General features: G+C 42.0%; 1 protein-coding gene across 1 annotated transcript; it reads left to right on the top strand.

The window, feature by feature from the left end:
• The first annotated feature begins 16,326 nt into the window (after positions 1 to 16,326).
• LOC143773753 (uncharacterized) lies at positions 16,327 to 17,779 on the top strand. Its single transcript, XM_077261104.1, has 3 exons — positions 16,327 to 16,449; positions 16,671 to 16,830; positions 16,909 to 17,779. Exons 1-3 carry the CDS (start codon positions 16,416 to 16,418, stop codon positions 17,498 to 17,500), a joined length of 786 nt encoding a protein of 261 aa, XP_077117219.1. The 5' UTR covers positions 16,327 to 16,415; the 3' UTR covers positions 17,501 to 17,779.
• The last annotated feature ends 1,677 nt before the right edge of the window (positions 17,780 to 19,456 follow it).

Genomic DNA, 19,456 nt, shown 5'->3' with positions numbered 1-19,456 from the left:
TGAACCTTGACGGGATCCATCTCAATAGTAGAAGGAGAAAAAATGTACCCCAAAAAAGAAATCTTCTGGACTCCGAAGAGACACTTTGAGCCCTTCACAAACAGAGAATTGGCCCGCAGAACCTGAAACACCTTCCTGACCTGTAGAACATGAGACTCCCAGTCATCAGAAAACACCAAAATATCATCCAAATACACAATCATAAACTTATCCAGATATTCACGGAAAATATTGTGCATAAAGGACTGAAAGACTGACGGAGCATTGGAGAGTCCAAAAGGCATTACCAAATACTCAAAATGGCCCTCAGGCGTATTAAATGCGGTTTTCCACTCATCACCCTGTTTTATCCGCACCAGATTATACGCACCGCGAAGATCTATCTTAGTGAACCACCTAGCCCCCTTAATGCGAGCAAACAAATCAGTCAATAATGGCAATGGATACTGATATTTGACTGTAATCTTATTCAGAAGGCGATAATCTATACAAGGCCTCAGGGAACCATCTTTTTTTGCCACGAAAAAAAAACCTGCTCCCAGAGGGGACGAAGATGGACGAATATGTCCCTTTTCCAAGGACTCCTTAATATAATTCCGCATAGCAGTATGCTCTGGCAGTGACAGATTAAATAAACGACCCTTAGGGAACTTACTGCCAGGAATCAATTCTATAGCACAGTCACAATCTCTATGAGGAGGGAGCGAATTGAGCTTAGGCTCCTCAAAAACATCCCTATAGTCAGACAAAAACGCAGGGATCTCAGGAGTAGATGAAGCGATTGAAATCGGAGGTGCATCATCATGAACCCCCTGACATCCCCAGCTTAACACAGACATTGTTTTCCAGTCCAGGACAGGATTATGAGTTTGTAACCATGGCAGACCAAGCACTAGTACATCATGTAAATTATACAGTACAAGGAAGCGAATCACCTCCTGATGAACGGGAGTCATGCGCATGGTCACTTGTGTCCAATACTGCGGCTTATTCATAGCCAATGGTGTAGAGTCAATTCCCTTCAGAGGAATAGGAACTTCCAGAGGTTCCAGACTAAAACCGCAGCGTTTAGCAAACGACCAATCCATAAGACTCAGGGCAGCGCCCGAATCCACATAGGCATCGACGGAAATGGAAGACAGTGACAAAATCAGAGTCACAGACAAAATGAACTTAGGCTGCAGAGTACCAATGGCAAAAGATTTATCAACCCTTTTTGTGCGTTTAGAGCATGCTGATATAACATGAGCTGAATCACCACAATAAAAACACAATCCATTTTTCCGCCTATAATTTTGCCGTTCACTTCTGGACTGAATTCTATCACATTGCATAGTCTCAGGTGCCTGTTCAGAAGACACCGCCAACTGGTGCACGGGTTTGCACTCCCGTAAACGCCGATCAATCTGAATGGCCATAGCCATAGACTCATTCAGACCTGTAGGCGCAGGGAACCCCACCATAATATCCTTAATGGCCTCAGAAAGACCATTTCTGAAGTTTGCAGCCAGGGCGCACTCATTCCACTGAGTAAGCACCGACCATCTCCGAAATTTTTGACAATATATTTCCGCTTCATCATGCCCCTGAGAGAGGGCTAATAAAGCCTTTTCAGCCTGAATCTCCAGGTTAGGTTCCTCATAGAGCAATCCCAATGCCAGAAAAAACGCATCCACACTGAGCAATGCAGGATCCCCTGGTGCCAATGCAAATGCCCAATTCTGAGGGTCGCCCCGCAGGAAAGATATTACAATCTTGACCTGTTGAGCAGGGTCTCCAGAGGAGCGAGATTTTAAAGAAAGAAACAATTTACAATTGTTCCTGAAATTCAGGAAGGTAGATCTATCTCCAGAAAAGAACTCTGGAATAGGAATTCTAGGTTCAGACATGGGAGTGTGAACGACAAAATCCTGTATGTTTTGAACTTTTGCCGCGAGATTACTCAGGCTGGAAGCCAAACTCTGGACATCCATGTTAAACAGCTAAGATCAGAGCCATTCAAGGGTTAAGAGGAGGTAAGAAGCAGCTAGACAGCAATTAAGGGCTAGGCAGCAAAACTCTGAAGGGAAAAAAAAAAAAATTTCCCTTAAACACTTCTTTTTCTCCTGCTTCAGCCCAAACAATTAACACTTTGTGGTCCGGCTATACTGTCATGAATCCCAATGGCTAGGGATAGCACAGGACAAGCAAGGTACAAATATATAACGGACGAGCTCTAGGGTGATGGAACCTGGGCTGACCGCTGCCCTACGCCTGACAAACGCAACTAGAGATAGCCAGGGAGCGTGCCTACGTTGGTTCTAGACGCCACGCACCAGCCTAAGAGCTAACTAGTACTGCAGAGAAAATAAAGACCTCACTTGCCTCCAGAGGAATGAACCCCAAAAAGATATAGTTGCCCCCCACATGTATTGACGGTGAAATGAGAGGAAGGCACACACATAGAGATGATATATATAGTTTTAGCAAATTGAGGCCCGCTGTAAACTAGAAAGCAGAACGATACAAAAGGGGACTGAGCGGTCAGCAAAAAACCCTAATCAAAAAAACCATCCTGAGATTACAAGAACCCATGTGCCAACTCATGGCACATGGGGAGAACCTCAGTCCACTAGAGCTACCAGCTAGCATAGAGACATAATAAGCAAGCTGGACAAAAAAACCAAACAACTGAAAATCAGCACTTAGCTTATCCTGAAAGATCTGGGAGCAGGTAGGCAGGAACCAAACAGAGCACATCTGAATACATTGATAGCCGGCAAGGGAATGACAGAAAGGCCAGGTAAAATAGGAAACACCCAGTCTCTGATGGACAGGTGGAAACCAAAGGCCGCAACCCACCAAAGTCACCCAGTACCAGCAGTAACCACCAGAGGGAGCCCACAAACAGAATCCACAACAGGTATGCTCCCTGGCTACTATTAGTTGTGTGGTAGATTTAGCTCACGGTCAACTCGAGTTTCCATCACCCGAGAGCTCGTTCGTTATTTATATGTTTCTTACGTTCCCTTGCCATTGGGAACCATGACAGTATGACCGGCCATGTGTTAAACTTATTGGCAGAAGGAGAGAAAAAGGAAGTCTGTAAATTTTTTTTTTTTCTTTTTCCCTATGCTTGCTCCATAGTTGGATCAGTTGTATTTCAGCTCTAATTACTGCCTTTGCCTTTCTCTCCTTATAATCCTTGAATGGCTCTGAGCTCACCTGTTTAAAGATGGATCCTCAGAGTTTGGCTGCAGGTTTAAATAATCTTGCTACGAAGGTTCAAAATTTACAAGATTTTGTTATGCATACTCCTATTTCTGAACCTAAAATCCCTACACCAGAGGTGTTTTCCGGAGATAGATCTTGGTTTCTGAATTTCAAATATAATTGTAAATTATTCCTTTCTCTCAGACCTCACTCCTCAGGAGATCCTGTCCAGCAGGTTAAGATTGTAATTTCTTTGCTGCGAGGTGACCCTCAAAATTGGGCATTTTCATTGGCACCAGGGGATCCTGCGTTGCTCAATGTGGATGCGGTAGTGGATCGGTTGCATCAGATTTGGGGACAAGTGGTGGATAATTTGGAATTGTCCCAGGAGAGGACTCAGCAGTTTGCTAACCGCCGTCGTCGTGTTGGCCCCCACCTTCGTGTTGGGGACTTGGTGTGGTTGTCTTCCCGTTTTGTCCCTATGAGGGTTTCTTCTCCTAAATTTAAGCCTCGGTTCATCGGTCCTTATAGGATTTTGGAGATTCTTAACCCTGTCTCCTTTCGTTTGGACCTCCCGGCATCTTTCGCTATCCATAATGTGTTCCATCGGTCGCTGTTGCGGAGATATGAGGTACCGGTGGTTCTTTCTACTGAACCTCCTGCTCCTGTGCTGGTGGAGGGTGAATTGGAGTACGTGGTAGAAAAGATCTTGGACTCCCGTATTTCCAGACGGAGACTTCAATATCTGGTTAAATGGAAGGGCTATGGTCAGGAAGATAATTCTTGGGTAACTGCCTCTGATGTTCATGCCTCGGATTTGGTTCGTGCCTTTCATAGGGCTCATCCAGATCGCCCTGGCGGTTCTTGTGAGGGTTCGGTGCCCCCTCCTTAAGGGGAGGGTACTGTTGTGTATCCGCTTTTTGGGCTCCCCTGGTGGTTGCTGGTGGTACTGGTGACTTGTTTGCACTTTGCTTCTTCTGTTCACCTGCTTCCATCAGTGTTTGGGAGTTTCCTATTTAGCCTTGCTCTCCAGTCATTTCCTTGCCGGTCATCATTGTAACCAGAGCCTTCGGTTGCATGTTCCTGCTACTAGTCTGCTGATCAGCTAAGTGGACTTTGTCCTTTGTTTTGTATCTTTAGTCCAGTTTGCAGTTTTTGTAATTCTCTGTAGCTGGAAGCTCTTGCGGGCTGAAATTGCCACTCCTGTGTCATGAGTTGACACAGGAGTCTTAAAGTAATTTCAGGATGGTTTTTTGAAAGGGTTTTCAGTTGACCGTGAAGTCCTCTTTTGTATCCTTCTGCTATCTAGTAAGTGGACCTCTCTTTGCTAAATCTACTTTCATACTGTGTATGTCTTTTCCTCTTATTTCACCGTTATTACATGTGGGGGGCTGCTATCATCTTTTGGGGTATTTCCCTAGAGGTAAGCCAGGTCTGTTTCTTCCTCTACCAGGCTTAGTTAGTCCTCTGGCTGGCGCGTGGCATTTAGGAAGCCGTAGGTATGCTCCCTGGCTACTATTAGTTGTGTGGTAGATTTAGCTCACGGTCAACTCGAGTTTCCATCACCCGAGAGCTCGTTCGTTATTTATATGTTTCTTACGTTCCCTTGCCATTGGGAACCATGACAGGGTATAGCCTGGAACGTGCATTGTGGGGACAAGAGTATGCCGACTCCACCACCAGGTCTGTTTGTGGGTCTTGGGGAATGGGAGAATTGTAAGCCACCATGGGAAATGGCAGCAGGGGAGACAGTGTCAGAGTCCTGGATCCAGGTTTCCGTGAGGGCCTATAGATTTAGAGAGTTGTTCAGAAAGTAGTTGTGCAGGAAAGGAAGCTTGTTACATACAGACCGTGGATTCCAAAGGGCACAATTGAAAGGGAGAGATGAGGGGGTGCAAGTAATATTAATAAGGTTAGTATGGTTTTGATATGAGGTAGGGTAGCGGTTGAGGTTGGGGGATGGGGGACCGGGGTTAGGGGATATGTCCCCTGAAATCAGTAGGAGTAACAAGATAAAAAGCAAGTAGTTTTCCATTGTATTGATGGCTATTGCGGATGCTAGATACCGTTTTGTTGCTGTGGATATTGGTGCATATGGACGGACGAACGATTCCAGAGTCTTCAAAGAGTCCAACATGGGGAAATGTTTGTACAGCAACAGCTTCAACATACCCTCAGACGACCACTTTCGGGGACCGAAGGCCCAAGTTTGCCCTATGTTTTAGTTGGGGATGAGGCGTTCCAACTCGGACGCAATCTCCTAAAGCCGTACTCAAGCCGTACTCTAAACTACACAAGATGCATTTTTAATTATCGCTTGAGCCGGGCAAGACGTTATGTGGAGTGTGCCTTTGGTATTTTAACCTTAAAATGGCGTATCTTACTAACTTGCATGCAACTGCAACCTGAAAATGTGGACCATGTAGTGAAGGCATGCATCTGTCTGCACAATTTTGTTTCCAGACATGAACCCCAGGTGGTTGACCCCGATGACTGTGAGTCGAACCTCATGAGCATTGATTCGACTACTGTTCGGTCTACAGTTGAAATAATGAGGATTCGTGATCAATTTGCAAATTATTTCATACATGAAGGTCTTGTTCCATTGCAAGACATACACGTGTGAAAATGTTAAAGACTGTTTATATTGGTGCAATGTGTGGGGCAATTTTTTGTAAATTTTTTTTTTTTTCAGTTTATATAACCTTAGTAAATTTTAAAAAGTTCAATCCATACAACAATATGAAATGTTTCATAATAACAGCAAAATTTACTAAATTTATTTTGAAGACATTGGTCGTCCAACCTGATTGTTGGTACACATTTTAATATATGCAATCCCATAGGGATGAATAAAAATATACACAACAAACTTTGGTACACAAAAATGTAATGTAGAAAGAGACGGTGTGAATCCAGCTCCAAGGATGAAATGCAAAAATGTTATTTGAACATTTTAAAACGCTGCTAGAACATGACCGGCATGATGAGTGACGGAGAGCAACCAGCACCTGACTGGACGCGTTTCGGGCAACGAATGTGCCCTTAGTCCTCAGTATTTTAAAATGTTCAAATAAAATTTTTGCATTTTATCCTTGGAGCTGGATTCACACCGTCTCTTTCTACATGCTAATCAGTGATGTGGCAGCAACACTTTGTCTCCGTGCTCGGACTGATTTCCACCATCTCGTTTGAACTAAGGGCGAGCAGAAACATCGTTTTTTTTCCTTGTACACAAAAATGTAACACAAACATTTAAAAGGCTGTAATTGCCAAAGTTTGGTAATTTTTTTAACAGTAGTTACAGACTGTGATATTGCGCGAGTGTATTGTCTGCCCAACTGTACGCTGGACTGCTACATTGCCTTTGCATTTCCATACTCGGTTCACCCTGGCCTCTGTATTGCGGTTTGCATGACATCATGTCCATGGTTCTTGGTCTCGCGGAAGTGGGTTCCTGAGGGGCCAAAAATTCCTCGAATAGGTCATAAAATCTTTGCCTAAACATTAAATTTCTGTGCGGTGGTATCTTTTGGGCTACAGGCACATATGACAAAAACAGGAGCTTCCACTCATTGGCTGCAGATACTGATTCATGCGAATGCAATTCCGTAATTTCCTGCCTTAGATCTCTGTGTTCACTGCGACACAGATCCTCTAACCGTTGGAGTCCATCCACAATTATGGCATCGACTTCATCTTTGGCAGATAATCGCTTGCGTCCACGGTGTGCTTGCAAACGGACACTGACAACAGGAGCCACAGTACTACTCTCCATTGATCGTGGCTCGCTCAGGCCAGACACATCTTCAGTGCCCGTCTGCTGGCTTGTTTCCTGTTGAGATGGCTCCGGTTCCTCTGCCTCTCGAGGCGCAGCGGTACTGCATATTATTCTATAACAAAAAAAATATATATATTATTTCAGAGATTTTAATTACATATTTGGTCCTCTCTCACACCGTAAACTTTTTACTTACAAGCACTGGACGTTTTCTGTAGAAACAACAATTCCTCATAATGAACATACAGGGTGACACGTTTGCCACCAGATCCACTTGGGGTGTTTTGGATGCTGCGGAAGTCCCGTACAAATCGATCTCTAATGGATCTCCACCGGGTATGGACAGCATCGGCTTCAAAGAAAAAAAAAAAATATTTTTAGAGCTTCCAGTCTTTACATTTTAGCAAATTAAGTTCAGCTATAATTACCAATTTTTTTCTTAGAGGACGCGGACATATCCAAATACCGTGGGTCCAACTGGCATATTATTTTCTCCCACAACTTCCGTTTTTTAATAATATCGTGGTGGGAGCTGTCACTTTGATCCCATATGGATGGATTCGCTTCCACTAGTGTTATTAGTGTCTCGTTTTCTATGTCCAAGGGCTCTTCGTCACCCGCAATGTTCCTCCTTTTTTTCGGCGGGCTGCTTGGACTATGTAAACACAAAACGTTATATTAAAATGTATACGTGCTTTTTTGGTTACATACATTTATCTCATCCACAAAACTACATTATTTTTAAGGACAGTTTTCCTAATTTTTTACATTTAACACTTTTAACTTTTTACAAATTATATTGCAATGTTTAATCGTTTATTTTTGTTGGTTGTCCTTGTACTGTTTGGTTTATGTTATGACATGTATGTAGTTTTTTAAACCAGGGTTTTAAACATTGTTATATATATGTTTCTTGTTTTATGTTTGTTTTGTATGTTTAATGATTTATTATTAAAAAAAATAACAAACTAATTTAGTTTTTTTTTTTTTTGTTCAAAAAGGTATATTTTGCGTGATATTTACCACTTCCAGGTGAGGTAAAGACAGACGGCGAGGCTGATTTTTTTTTGTCCTTTTTCAACAACCTACAGTGTACTAGAAAAAAATTACAATTCTTGTATCAATTAATTTATGTGTAAAAAGACACATAATTTGTGGCATGTACCTTCTTGGACACTTTGTACAATTTTTGGGGGGTTGGCCTGGCAGGTTTGGGATCAGAAGATTCCTATTTGCAATAAAACATGATTACCTCAATACACTAGAGTGGCACACAACATTTATTGTGGCTTTTTAAATCAAAAGCCTACCGATTGTGACGAGAAGACTGCAGACATGATGCTGCTGCTCGATCCCTCACCATCCGACATCTATGTACAAACAAAACAATACATTTAGTACACATACATCCGACGGCCACTACACTCTTAAATGATGTATACAGAAAAATATAATACATAGAATTGTACTTAAATTGCCTCTGATCGCTCACAAGATCCACACACTGTGTTGCTGGCATTTTCAGAGTGTGTTTGCAGAGTCTATACTCCAAAATGGCTGAAATCATATTTCCTGTCACATGACCACATGGACTACCCTCATTAACGCAATCCAACGCATGGTTTTATTTGGACATTTTGCTTGATTTGCATCAGGCTGCGTTAGCAATAGACTTTAATGGCAGAATTAACGCTTCCGTTACTATTGTGTTAGCTTGACCGGACCCGAAAACGCTGCAGGCCGCGTTGGAAGGTGCGTCATAAAAAAACGGAATGTTGCAAATGCATGCCAATTTTGACATGCGTTACGATGCGTCATATAAATGCAAGTCTCTGGGTGCGTTACAATGTCCGTTATATTGCGTTTTGCCTACTTAAAAACGTGTCTGTTAGATGGACTGCCCTAGCGCAATGTGAACCTAGCCTAAGCCACATGTTGCTACTGTGAGCACCTTGCATGGCTTATCAGTGCTACCAAGGTTTGCAGCATCTCTGCTCAAGCACATTGGTAAGGTCATTGGTCAGCAATTGTAAAGGGAGCTGCCTGCAGCAAATGTTGATGATTTGCTTTCCCAATTAATTTAACATGTGTAGAAAAGCCATGTAGACTAGGGTTAAAGCCTCGCACTACAGGCCTTGATTAGGTGCACCTGGATATCCATGACTAGAACCAGGCCATGTGTTACCTAGTCAGTCAGCTGGGGAAGCTGAGCAAAGTGGGTTGTATTGGAGTTGGAGAGAGACAATCCAGAATCTCTTTGGAAAGAGACAGCACAGGCCATGTTCAGCAAACTGCAAGTTTCACCGGTTGCTTTGGATTATAGCTGTTTTGTGTGACCAAACTGAGACTAGCTCAGCCATGTATGATTAACCAGGGTTTGTATTGCTTAGTTAGCATTTGTAAAAAGCTAGGGGATTTATCTTTATGGTTTTGTTTTTTTACTGTGCAACCAGTGGAAATAAACATTATTATTCTGTTTTGAACCCTGTGGGTTCATGTTCCAAACTGCTATCCAAGAGCCTAATCCTCTACACATGACAGAACATTCCTCAGACCACCATTAACAACCTCATTAATAGCATGTTACGGCATGTAAGTGTATTTCTCTGTGTGACGCTCATACTCGATTTTGAAAAAAATCAAGATGTTTTTAAAATTTTATTTCAATTTTTTCATCACCAGAATATCATTAACATGTCTATCCATTCTGTGCTTTATGTAATTCCACAACGTTTTCTTATTGGTATTGCAATTTCAATGTTGTGGAGTGCATAACCAGAAGCCTATTATGTAGATCCCCTTTGTGCTGTGCACCGTCCTGGTTGAAAACTGTATATTATCCAGATATGGATTACTGTGTGGGACACAACTACGAACAGGTATGGGTATATTGTTGGTTTATTATTTTACTTTTATTACAGGAGATCGAGGACGTCGCATGGATTAGCTGGATAATAAAGATGGCAAACTTATTCTGACTGTCTTATTTAACCTATAACAACTATAGGATTAGTAATGGATAGGTGTCTTATTGACACCTCTCCATTACTAAGCCGGGCTTGAAGGGGCTGGCGTTACCACAGGTTCACACTGCGTCTAACATGGGTAAGGTCCGGTCTCTTATTTATTGTTAGTCTTTCACCTTATATATACTGTTGGTGGGACTGGTAAGCTGGTAGTGCCACTTACTTACTGTGTTTACCTGGGCTTCCAAGGCGTACATTTTTAGATGTGACCTGTGGTCTCTGTTTACCCTTTTCCATGATTCACAGTACTATGCTATTTTGACTCTGAGTATATATTTTATATATTGGCATTTTTAATGGATGTTAATACACAATAAAGTTGTTACTTTTCTATACCTCTTAAAGACAATTCGATGACTCCTTTTTTCGGATTAGTATATATATTGGTGGGGAGTTTATGTTTTGTCCAGTTTTGGACTTATTTGCGGCTGAGATCTAATTCTTTATAAGTGCCAGAATTGGCACATCTTAGAGATGTGCCTTTTCTTGGGCGGCTGAGTGCTGATGTTTTTAGCCGGGGGGAATATCCATGGCCCCTTCCTAGACTATTAATATCAGCCCACAGCTGTCTGCATAGCCTTGCTGGTTATTAATTATGGGGGGACCCCATGTCATTTTTTGGGGTCCCCCATTTTGATAGCCAGTAAAGGCTATACAGCTGTGAGCTGATATTAATAGCCTGGGAAGCTCCATGGGTATTTCCCCCGTCCCTTGCTTTAAACATCAGCCCCCAGTCACTGGCTTTCCCTCTGCTGTTTTTTAAAATTGCGCAGGAGCTCACGCCATTTTTTTCCAGTAAATAATCTTTTACTAAATACATGTCCAGTAATTTGCATACACACTGTACTAATTGTATTTGTCACTTACATCTATATATCTACCTATTCTATATGTATTTACTGTATGTAATCCATCTCTTCTATCCTGTTGGCTCCTGCAGTGATTTTACAGAAGCTGGAAGATGAATTCTATCTTTCAGTTCAATATAAATCTATATATAATCGTCTAAGTGGAACTTCCATCTGTTTGTCTGTCTGTCAGTCTGTCACAGAAATCCCGCGTCGCTGATTGGTCGCAGTTGGCAGGCCGCGATGGGCACAGTCCGGCAGCGAATTCGCCCCTTCCTACTCTCAGTGCTCCCTCCAGTCAGCGCTCACACAGGGTTAATGGCTGCGTTACACCGCGTTATGCCGCGGTGTAACGCAGACCGTTAAAGCTGCTATTAACCCTGTGTGACCAACTTTTTACTATTGATGCTGCCTATGCAGCATCAATAGTAAAAAGATCTAATGTTAAAAATAATAAACAAAATAAAAAATCATTATATTCTCACCTTCCGTCGCCTTTCCCGCTGCTCCTCGCGACGCTCTGGTCCATGCATTGCGGTCTCGCGAGATGATGACGTAGCGGTCTCGCGAGACCGCTACGTCATCATCTCGCGAGACCTCAATGCATTCTTGGGACCAGAGCGTCGCGAGGAGCATCGCTAAACACCTGGGCTGGATCCGGGGGGCCGACGGAAGGTGAGTATATAACTATTTTTTATTTTAATTCTTTTTTTTTAACAGGGATATGGTGCCCACATTGCTAAGTACTACATGGGCTGTTAGATACTGCATGGGCTGTGTTATATACTACATCTTTGTGCTATATACTACGTGGCTGTGGTATATATTACGTGGCTGGGCAACATACTACATCGCTGTGCTCTATACTACGTGGCCTGTGTTATATACTGCATGGGCTGTGCTATATACTACGTGGCTGTGCTATATACTACGTGGCTGTGCAATATATTATGTGGCTGGGCAATATACTACGTGGGCTGTGTTATATACTGCATGGGTTGTGTTATATACTACGTCTCTGTGCTATATACTACATAGCTGTGGTATATATTACATGGCTGGGTAATATACTACATCGCTGTGCTCTATACTACGTGGCTTGTGTTATATACTGCATGGGCTGTGTTATATACTACGTCTCTGTGCTATATACTACGTGGCTGTGCTATATATTACGTGGCTGTGCAATATATTACATGGCTGTGCAATATATTACGTGGCTGGGCAATATACTACGTTTCTGTGCTATATACTACGTGGGCTGTGTTATATACTACGTGGGCTGTGTTATATACTACGTGGGCTGTATGCTACTTGGCTGTAGTATATTTCTCTGCTGTATCTGTGCATCATGATTCGTGGCATGTGTTAAAGAGGGGGGCCCACTGAGACTCTTTCGCCCGGGACCCTTAAAAACCTGGAGCAGGCCCTGGCTTCACTGATTGGTCACGCCCAGCTGCGAGCAATCAGCGACAGGCGCAGTCCGGCCGCGAATTGGCGTGGAATTTGAACCACACTTCGCTAATTGGTCGTGCCCGGCTGGCCAAATCCTGTGTATAAATTGCATTATTCTGAAAATTCATAAATAAACTACATACATATTCTAGAATACCCGATGCATTAGAATCGGGCCACCATCTAGTACATATATATGTGTGTGTGTCACTGACATGTATATATATGTATTCTATGTGTATACATGTATTCTATCTTTTCTATTATAACATTTCAGTGTGATTTTAGTGTAGCCGGATATGAATTGCCGGCTTTTCAAAGGACAACGGCGTGTAAAAATCGTACAGCACTCGCATGGTACGATTGCTGTGTGAGTGCTGTGCGAATTTTTATCGCACCCATTGACTTCTATTGCGGGATATGATCCGATTTTTGATGACAATGCTGCAAATTTTTCCTGTCCGATCGTGATCCGATCCGACCTGGGAAAAAAACGCAGATGAACACACCATCATAGATTAACAATTGTCCGAATTCAATCCGATTTTTTATCAGATTGAATTTGTCCGATTTTATCACAAGTGGGCATGAGCCTTAACTTGTAAGTTGTTATACAAGGTGTACATGGATTGAACCCAAATACATTGCTCTAATTTTTGATAAGATCTGGAGACTTTGGAGGTCAAGTTAAAAACCTTAAACTCGTTTTTTAATGTTCCTGAAGCCATTCCTAACATTTTTTTCAATATCAAGAGCACCAGGTTAGCATCACCAGCTTCTTAAAGTACATTCTGGAGCCATCTCTTTCCCAGATAAGCAATATACATGCATCTGGTTGTCTATGTGACAGAAGAGAACATTATTGATGAGACCTTTATCTATTGCAAGGCACTTTCAGCAGAGGGGAGGCGCAATTATGAGCACACTAAACCAGCCATCCTAAATAGTAAGCTGAGATAAACAATGTATTATAACACCTTTGTTTCATAGCATTAACTTTTGTCAGCAATATGCAGTACAGTAGCTTTTCTATGGGACTGCACCAGATGAGCTAGCACTCCCTCCCAGGCACATCAGTGAGCCTTGTGTGTGCAAACCCTGTCACTGGTTAATGAAGTGTTCTTTATTGGATCAATTTAGATAGTAATCACTGCATCTCTGAAATACTCCACAAGACATGTAATTTTGCCTGATGCTCTGATCTTATCAGGTAGCCATCACAATATAACTAATTTCTAATTTCATGGTCGCTTAGACCCTCACACTGTACCCTTTTACTGTCTTCCAACACATCAATCTCAAGAACTACCGTAACTCTTCACTGTGTGTACCAGAAGGGCGAAAATAATAATAATTATAATGTTCCCATTTCTTTAAGAAATTTAGTGACAACTCCAAACAAAGCAGAGATTAGTGTTTGCTTCTCCCCTTTCTTCAGTTCCGTAATTATAAACATACATCATAATTATTGGTCATAATGAAACAGTTACTTACTAAGAGGTGGCCTCCAGTGCATTTTGTAATAAAAGTTTAAAAGTGTATTGGTAAATGACTTGTTTTATTATGAGTACCATATGCATGTATCATGTTGAAATCCTCTGCAAAAGTAGCATGTCCCAATAACACAAGTAATACATACGTACAGTATGTGAAAAGATTTTGGTGCATGTATATGTTACAAGATATACAGTTATAACTTGACTTATAGTGCTTTATGTGATGTGGCACCATATTTATTGTTAGGAGATACACGACCGTAATTGTTACAGCCATTGATCTAATTAATGAGCAAATGAGCTCACTCTGTAATAAAATTTATAGAGCCTGAAAGTAAAGCAAATCAATTTATTTCTGTTTCATTTTTTGCAAATGGGTGCCTAAACAATAACTATCGTTTATATCTTTATCCTGGTTCATCGTTAGAAAATGAATCAGCACACAAATCATCTACAGATTAACATAAAACACAAGTAAGCAACGAGAGTCTTAAAAATATGGCTAAATTGAAGAATATTTGTTATGGACTATTCAGATTTAATGCACTTTACCAACAGCATAATGGCCAATACAAATCCCAGCATACATTTTACTAGTGTGGGAGAATACATTAGTCATGTTTCACTTAGCTGAGCCACCAGCAATTTACTTTCTGCTGGTTGGGTTGATGATTACATTAATGTGCAGACAGTACCCTCTCCGTTTTGATGTAAAGCTATGTCGACAAAGAGTTTTTAACATGCATTTGGAGGAAGGGAACTAGAACTCTAGTGCCACCTTTGGAAGCAACAATCCTAAAAGTCAATGCTGGTTTTGGCTTTTATCCTAAGGCTAGGTTCACATTGCGCTAGGTGAGTCCGTCTAACGGACACGTTTTTAAGTAGTGAAAACGCAATATAACGCACATACTAACGCGCCCATAGACTTGCATTGTCTGACGCCTCGTGACGCATGCCAAATTTGGCATGCGTTAGTCACATAACGTTTTTTTCTGACGGACCTTGGAACGCGACTTGCAGCGTTTTTGGGTCCGGCCAAGCTAACGCAATACTAACGGAAGCGTTAATTCTGCCATTGATGTCTATTGCAAACGCAGCCAGACGCAAATCTTGATAAATTTCAAAAAAGAACCATACGTTTTAATAGCGTTTGAGGGATGTCCATGTGGTCATGTGACAGGAAACAGGATTTCGGCCATTACTGTCCCCAGCGCACATCCTGAGGCCTGCTGCACACCAGAGAAAAAGTGTCTTGCAAAAGATCACAGGAAATGTAAGTACATTTGTATATATATATATATATATATATACTAGATGGTGGCCCGATAATGCATTGGGTATTCTAGAATATGCATGTCCACGTAGTATATTGCCCAGCCATGTAGCATGTAGTATATTGCCCAGCTACGTAGTATATTGCCCAGTGACGTAGTATACATCACAGAGCCACGTAGTGTATTGCACAGTGAAGTAGTATACAGCACCCAGCGACGTAGTATACAGAACCCAGTCACGTAGTATATTGCACAGCGACGTTTGTCACAGTACCCTGTGTGAGCGGTGAGCAGAGGGGTGTATGCGGGCGCCGGGCAGTGAGTGCGGGGCGGCCCTTTTTTTTCTGACTGTGCGCGTCGCTGATTGGCCGCGGCAGCCATGACAGGCAGCTGCTGAGGCCAATCAGCGAATTAATACCGTGACAGAAGGACAGAAAGACGGAAGTTCCCTAGACAATTATATAGTAGATATCTCTGTATACATCATGGGAGTCTGTATTGTACGACGGATGTGTGTGTACTAAAAATGTATTGCTTTGTTGCAGATGTCGGATAGTGAGGGAAGCAGCAGCAGCAGCAGCAGCGTGTCTGCGGTTTTTTCTTCTCAGTCGGTAGGCTTGCACTTTAAAAAACCACTAAAATTTGTGTGAAAATTCAGTGTATTAAGCTATATATATATGTATAATCATGTTTCTATTGCAAATAGGAGTCTTCGGAGCCCGAGGCTGCTAGGCCCCCCCCAAAAAAACAGGCAAAACCAACAAAGGTACATAGCAGACATTTTTAAGTTTTGCAAACATAAATTTATTGATCAAAGAAATGTAATTTTTTTTTCCATTTACATACTCAATAGGTTGTGGCACACGGAGGACACAAGAGGAAGAAGGTTCCTCACCGTCTGTCGTCTCCACAACTGCCAGTGGTAAATATAAAACTAGAAATGTATCTACAATCTATCTATTCACTTTCTATCTGCTATATCTATAAACTATCTATCCACTATCTCTCTCTCTCTCTCTATCTTTCGCTGTATCTATCTATGTATCTATCTATCTATGTATCTAGCTATGTATCTATCTATCTCTGTATCTATCTATCTCTGTATCTATCTATAATTGAACCTTTCAACATTACGCTTTGTGTTTACATAGTCCAAGTCAGCGAGCCAAAAAAAAAAAAGGATTGTGGTTGATGAAGAGCTGTTGACCATTCACAATGAGACACTGATCAACCTTGTTGAAGCCAACCCCTCAATATGGGACCAAAGCGACAGCTCCCACCATGACATAGTAAAGAACCGGAAGTTGTGGGATCAAATTATCTCTCACTTCGATCCCCGATACATGGAGAAGTCGTCAACCTCAAAGAAAAAAATTGGTAAATATTGGTGATGTTAAATTGTCTACTATCTATCTCTGAACTATCAACTACCTATACACTAAACTATATCTCTATCATCTATAATTACTATCTATCAACTATCTATCTACTAGCTATATATCAACTATCTTAACTAACTATACACAATTTTTAAACTATCAAAATAAGAACTGTCTACTAATATATATATATTTTTTACCTTTTTTTAAAAATTACAGCGGATGCGGTCCATACCCGTTGGAAATCAATAAGGGACCGCTTTGTCCGTGACTACCGGAATAGTCAAAATCCACCAAGTGGATCAGGTGCCAAACGGGTGACCCCGTATGTGCATTACGAGCAATTGCTCTTTCTTCAAAAAACAGTGTCTCAGCGCTCGTAAGTACAAATTAGTCTGCGTGCGAGACAAAATTGTTTAAAAATTAAAGCTAAATATATATTTTTTTTTGGTTCCAGCACGATATGCAGTACCGCCGCGCCTAGACAGGCAGAAGAACTGGAGCCATCTCCACTGGAACCAAGTCAGCAGACGGGCACTGAAGACGTCTCTGTCATCAGCGAGCCACGATCTGGGGAGAGAAGCACTGTGGCTTCAGGTGTGAGTGCCCGGTTGCAATCAGTGCGTGGACGCAAGCGAGCTTCACAAAAAGATGAAGCTGATGCCATTATTGTCGATGGACTTCAGCGGGTTGAGGACATGTGTCGGAGTGAACTGAAAGACCTGAGGCGGGAAATTACCGACTTACAATCTCGCGAGTCTGTATATTCTGCAAATGAGTGGAAGCTACTTTTTTTGTCCTATGTTCCCGTAGCACAAAATATCCCGGCACACAGAAACCTTTTGTTTCGGCAAAGACTGAATGACCTTCTTGAGGAATTTGTGGGACCCCAGGAGCCAGCTCCATCGAGAACCAGAAGCATAGACATGCCGGCCTACAACCCTCAATATAGAGCCCGGTGTGAAACGAGCATGGAACATCAGAGACAAAGTAGCAGTCCATCATACACCTGGGCAGACAATACGCCCGCGCAATACCAGAGTCTGTAGTACAGCTCAGTGTCCCCAGCCAGGTGCAAACTGTGTTTCACGTTCTTTGGTTTATTGTTTTTTTACCACCCAATTTCGTGTGTGTTTTTTTACATCCCTATGGGATATCATATGTAACAAGTTCACAACTGTTCTTTCATAAAAATTCAGAAACTTAAGTAAACTGTTTAAAATCTGATTCTTGTATGACTGTGAACACAACATAACAGTAATGTAACATTTTACAAGACATATTTTACAAGACATATGGGAAATAAAAAAAACCCAAAAAACAAAAAACACATCAGGACACAGCTTCAGACTTGAAATAAATTTTACACGTGTCTGTCTTGCCATGGAACATGCCCCTCATGTATGAAGTACTGTGCAAATTGGTCACGGATCCTCATTATTTGTGCTGCAGACCGAACAGCAGTAGATTCAATGCTCATGAGGTTCGACTCACATTCATCGGGGTCAACCACCTGGGGTTCATGTCTGGCCACAAAATTATGCAGACAGATGCATGCCTTCACAACACGGTCCACATTTTCTGGTTGCAGTTGCATGCACGTTAGTAGAATTCGCCATTTTAATGTCAAAATCCTAAAGGCGCACTCCACATAACGTCTTGCCCGGCTCAAGCGATAATTAAAAATGCGCTTGGTGGAGTTCAGACTGCGGCTTGAGTACGGTTTGAGGAGATTTTGCCCAAGTTGGAATGCCTCATCACCAACTAAAACAAAGGGCAAACTTGGGTCTTCGGTCCCCGGTAGAGGTTGTGATGAGGGCAAGTTAAAATTGTTGCTATACAAACATCTCCCCATGTTGGAGTCTCTGAAGACTCTTGAATCGTTAGTACGGCCATACGCACCAATATCCACAGCTACAAACCGGTATCTTGCATCCGCAATAGCCATCAAGATTATCGAGAAGTATTTTTTATAATTATAGTACAGGGACCCACTATGCGCTGGTTTCTGAATCCGTATGTGCTTGCCGTCCACGGCACCAATACAATTGGGGAAATTAGCCACATCCTCGAACTGTTGGGAAATCGCTAGCCACATTTCTGATGTTGGGGTTGGTAGCACAAGTGGTTGCAAGTTGTTCCAAATGGCATCACAAGTTTCCCGAACCAGTTGGCAAATTGTTGACTTCCCCAGTCTAAATTGGTAATGCAGTGACGCAAAAGATTCTCCGGTAGCCAGATATCTGTCGGCATTGAAAAAGAAAAAAAAAAAAAATGTTTAGGATTTTTAAGGACAACTAAAAGGCTACATAAATAGAATATACAATTGCTAAATGACCATTATGCCCCACGATACCTAGATCTAGTCTTTGTCAATAGAATGAGAAAAAATTTCATAATTACCTCACAGTCACTACTAATCGTTCCTCCGCACAGATGCTTTCACGGAAAGTGCTGCGCTGATGATGTATCTCATCCTTCACAAGTGAAAGCAGAACATCAAAGGTCTCAATGGACATCCGTAGATAGCGTTGGAATTTTGAAGGGTGATCCCGAAGCTGAAGATACAGGGTGTGAAAGGCACCATAAGTACTCCGCAAGAAATTCACTTCGTGGATCCAATATCTCCTTTGCGAACTACGCTTTCTCTGGCGAAGTCGCAACCGCATCAAGCGAAATCGAACCAGCTCAGACACAAACATCTTGCTAGCAGAAGTTCACTCAATGCTTTCAAAATGGAGAATGAGTCTGCACCTACACCCCGACGAGGACAAAAGGAGAAAAAAAAAACAAAAAACTTTATTGACAGTGACAAACGCAGACAAACGGATACATCGCGAACGGACATCAAAATGAGAAAAACGCTGTCAAAAGCGTTAACGCAAGCGTTAACGTGAAGCCGATTTTTCAACAAATTTGATCCTTTTCTGTACATGCGTTTAACGGATCCGTTTAACGCCATGTACTTGACGCAATGTGAACCTAGCCTAAGTCATGTGACAAGG

This window comes from Ranitomeya variabilis, chromosome 5 (genome assembly GCF_051348905.1).
Source record: "Ranitomeya variabilis isolate aRanVar5 chromosome 5, aRanVar5.hap1, whole genome shotgun sequence".
Classification (NCBI taxonomy): domain Eukaryota; kingdom Metazoa; phylum Chordata; class Amphibia; order Anura; family Dendrobatidae; genus Ranitomeya; species Ranitomeya variabilis.
The sequence above is the reverse complement of the archived record's forward strand: the minus strand, read 5'-3'. Positions and strand labels throughout refer to the sequence as shown.

Bases quoted from the DNA above. Each gene is read 5' to 3' on its own strand.
- LOC143773753 (XM_077261104.1), top strand. From the start codon at position 16,416: ATGGAGAAGTCGTCAACCTCAAAGAAAAAAATTG. The intron at 16,450-16,670 runs GTAAATATTGGT...TAAAAATTACAG, and splicing joins AACCTCAAAGAAAAAAATTG to CGGATGCGGTCCATACCCGT. The intron at 16,831-16,908 runs GTAAGTACAAAT...TTTTGGTTCCAG, and splicing joins AAAACAGTGTCTCAGCGCTC to CACGATATGCAGTACCGCCG.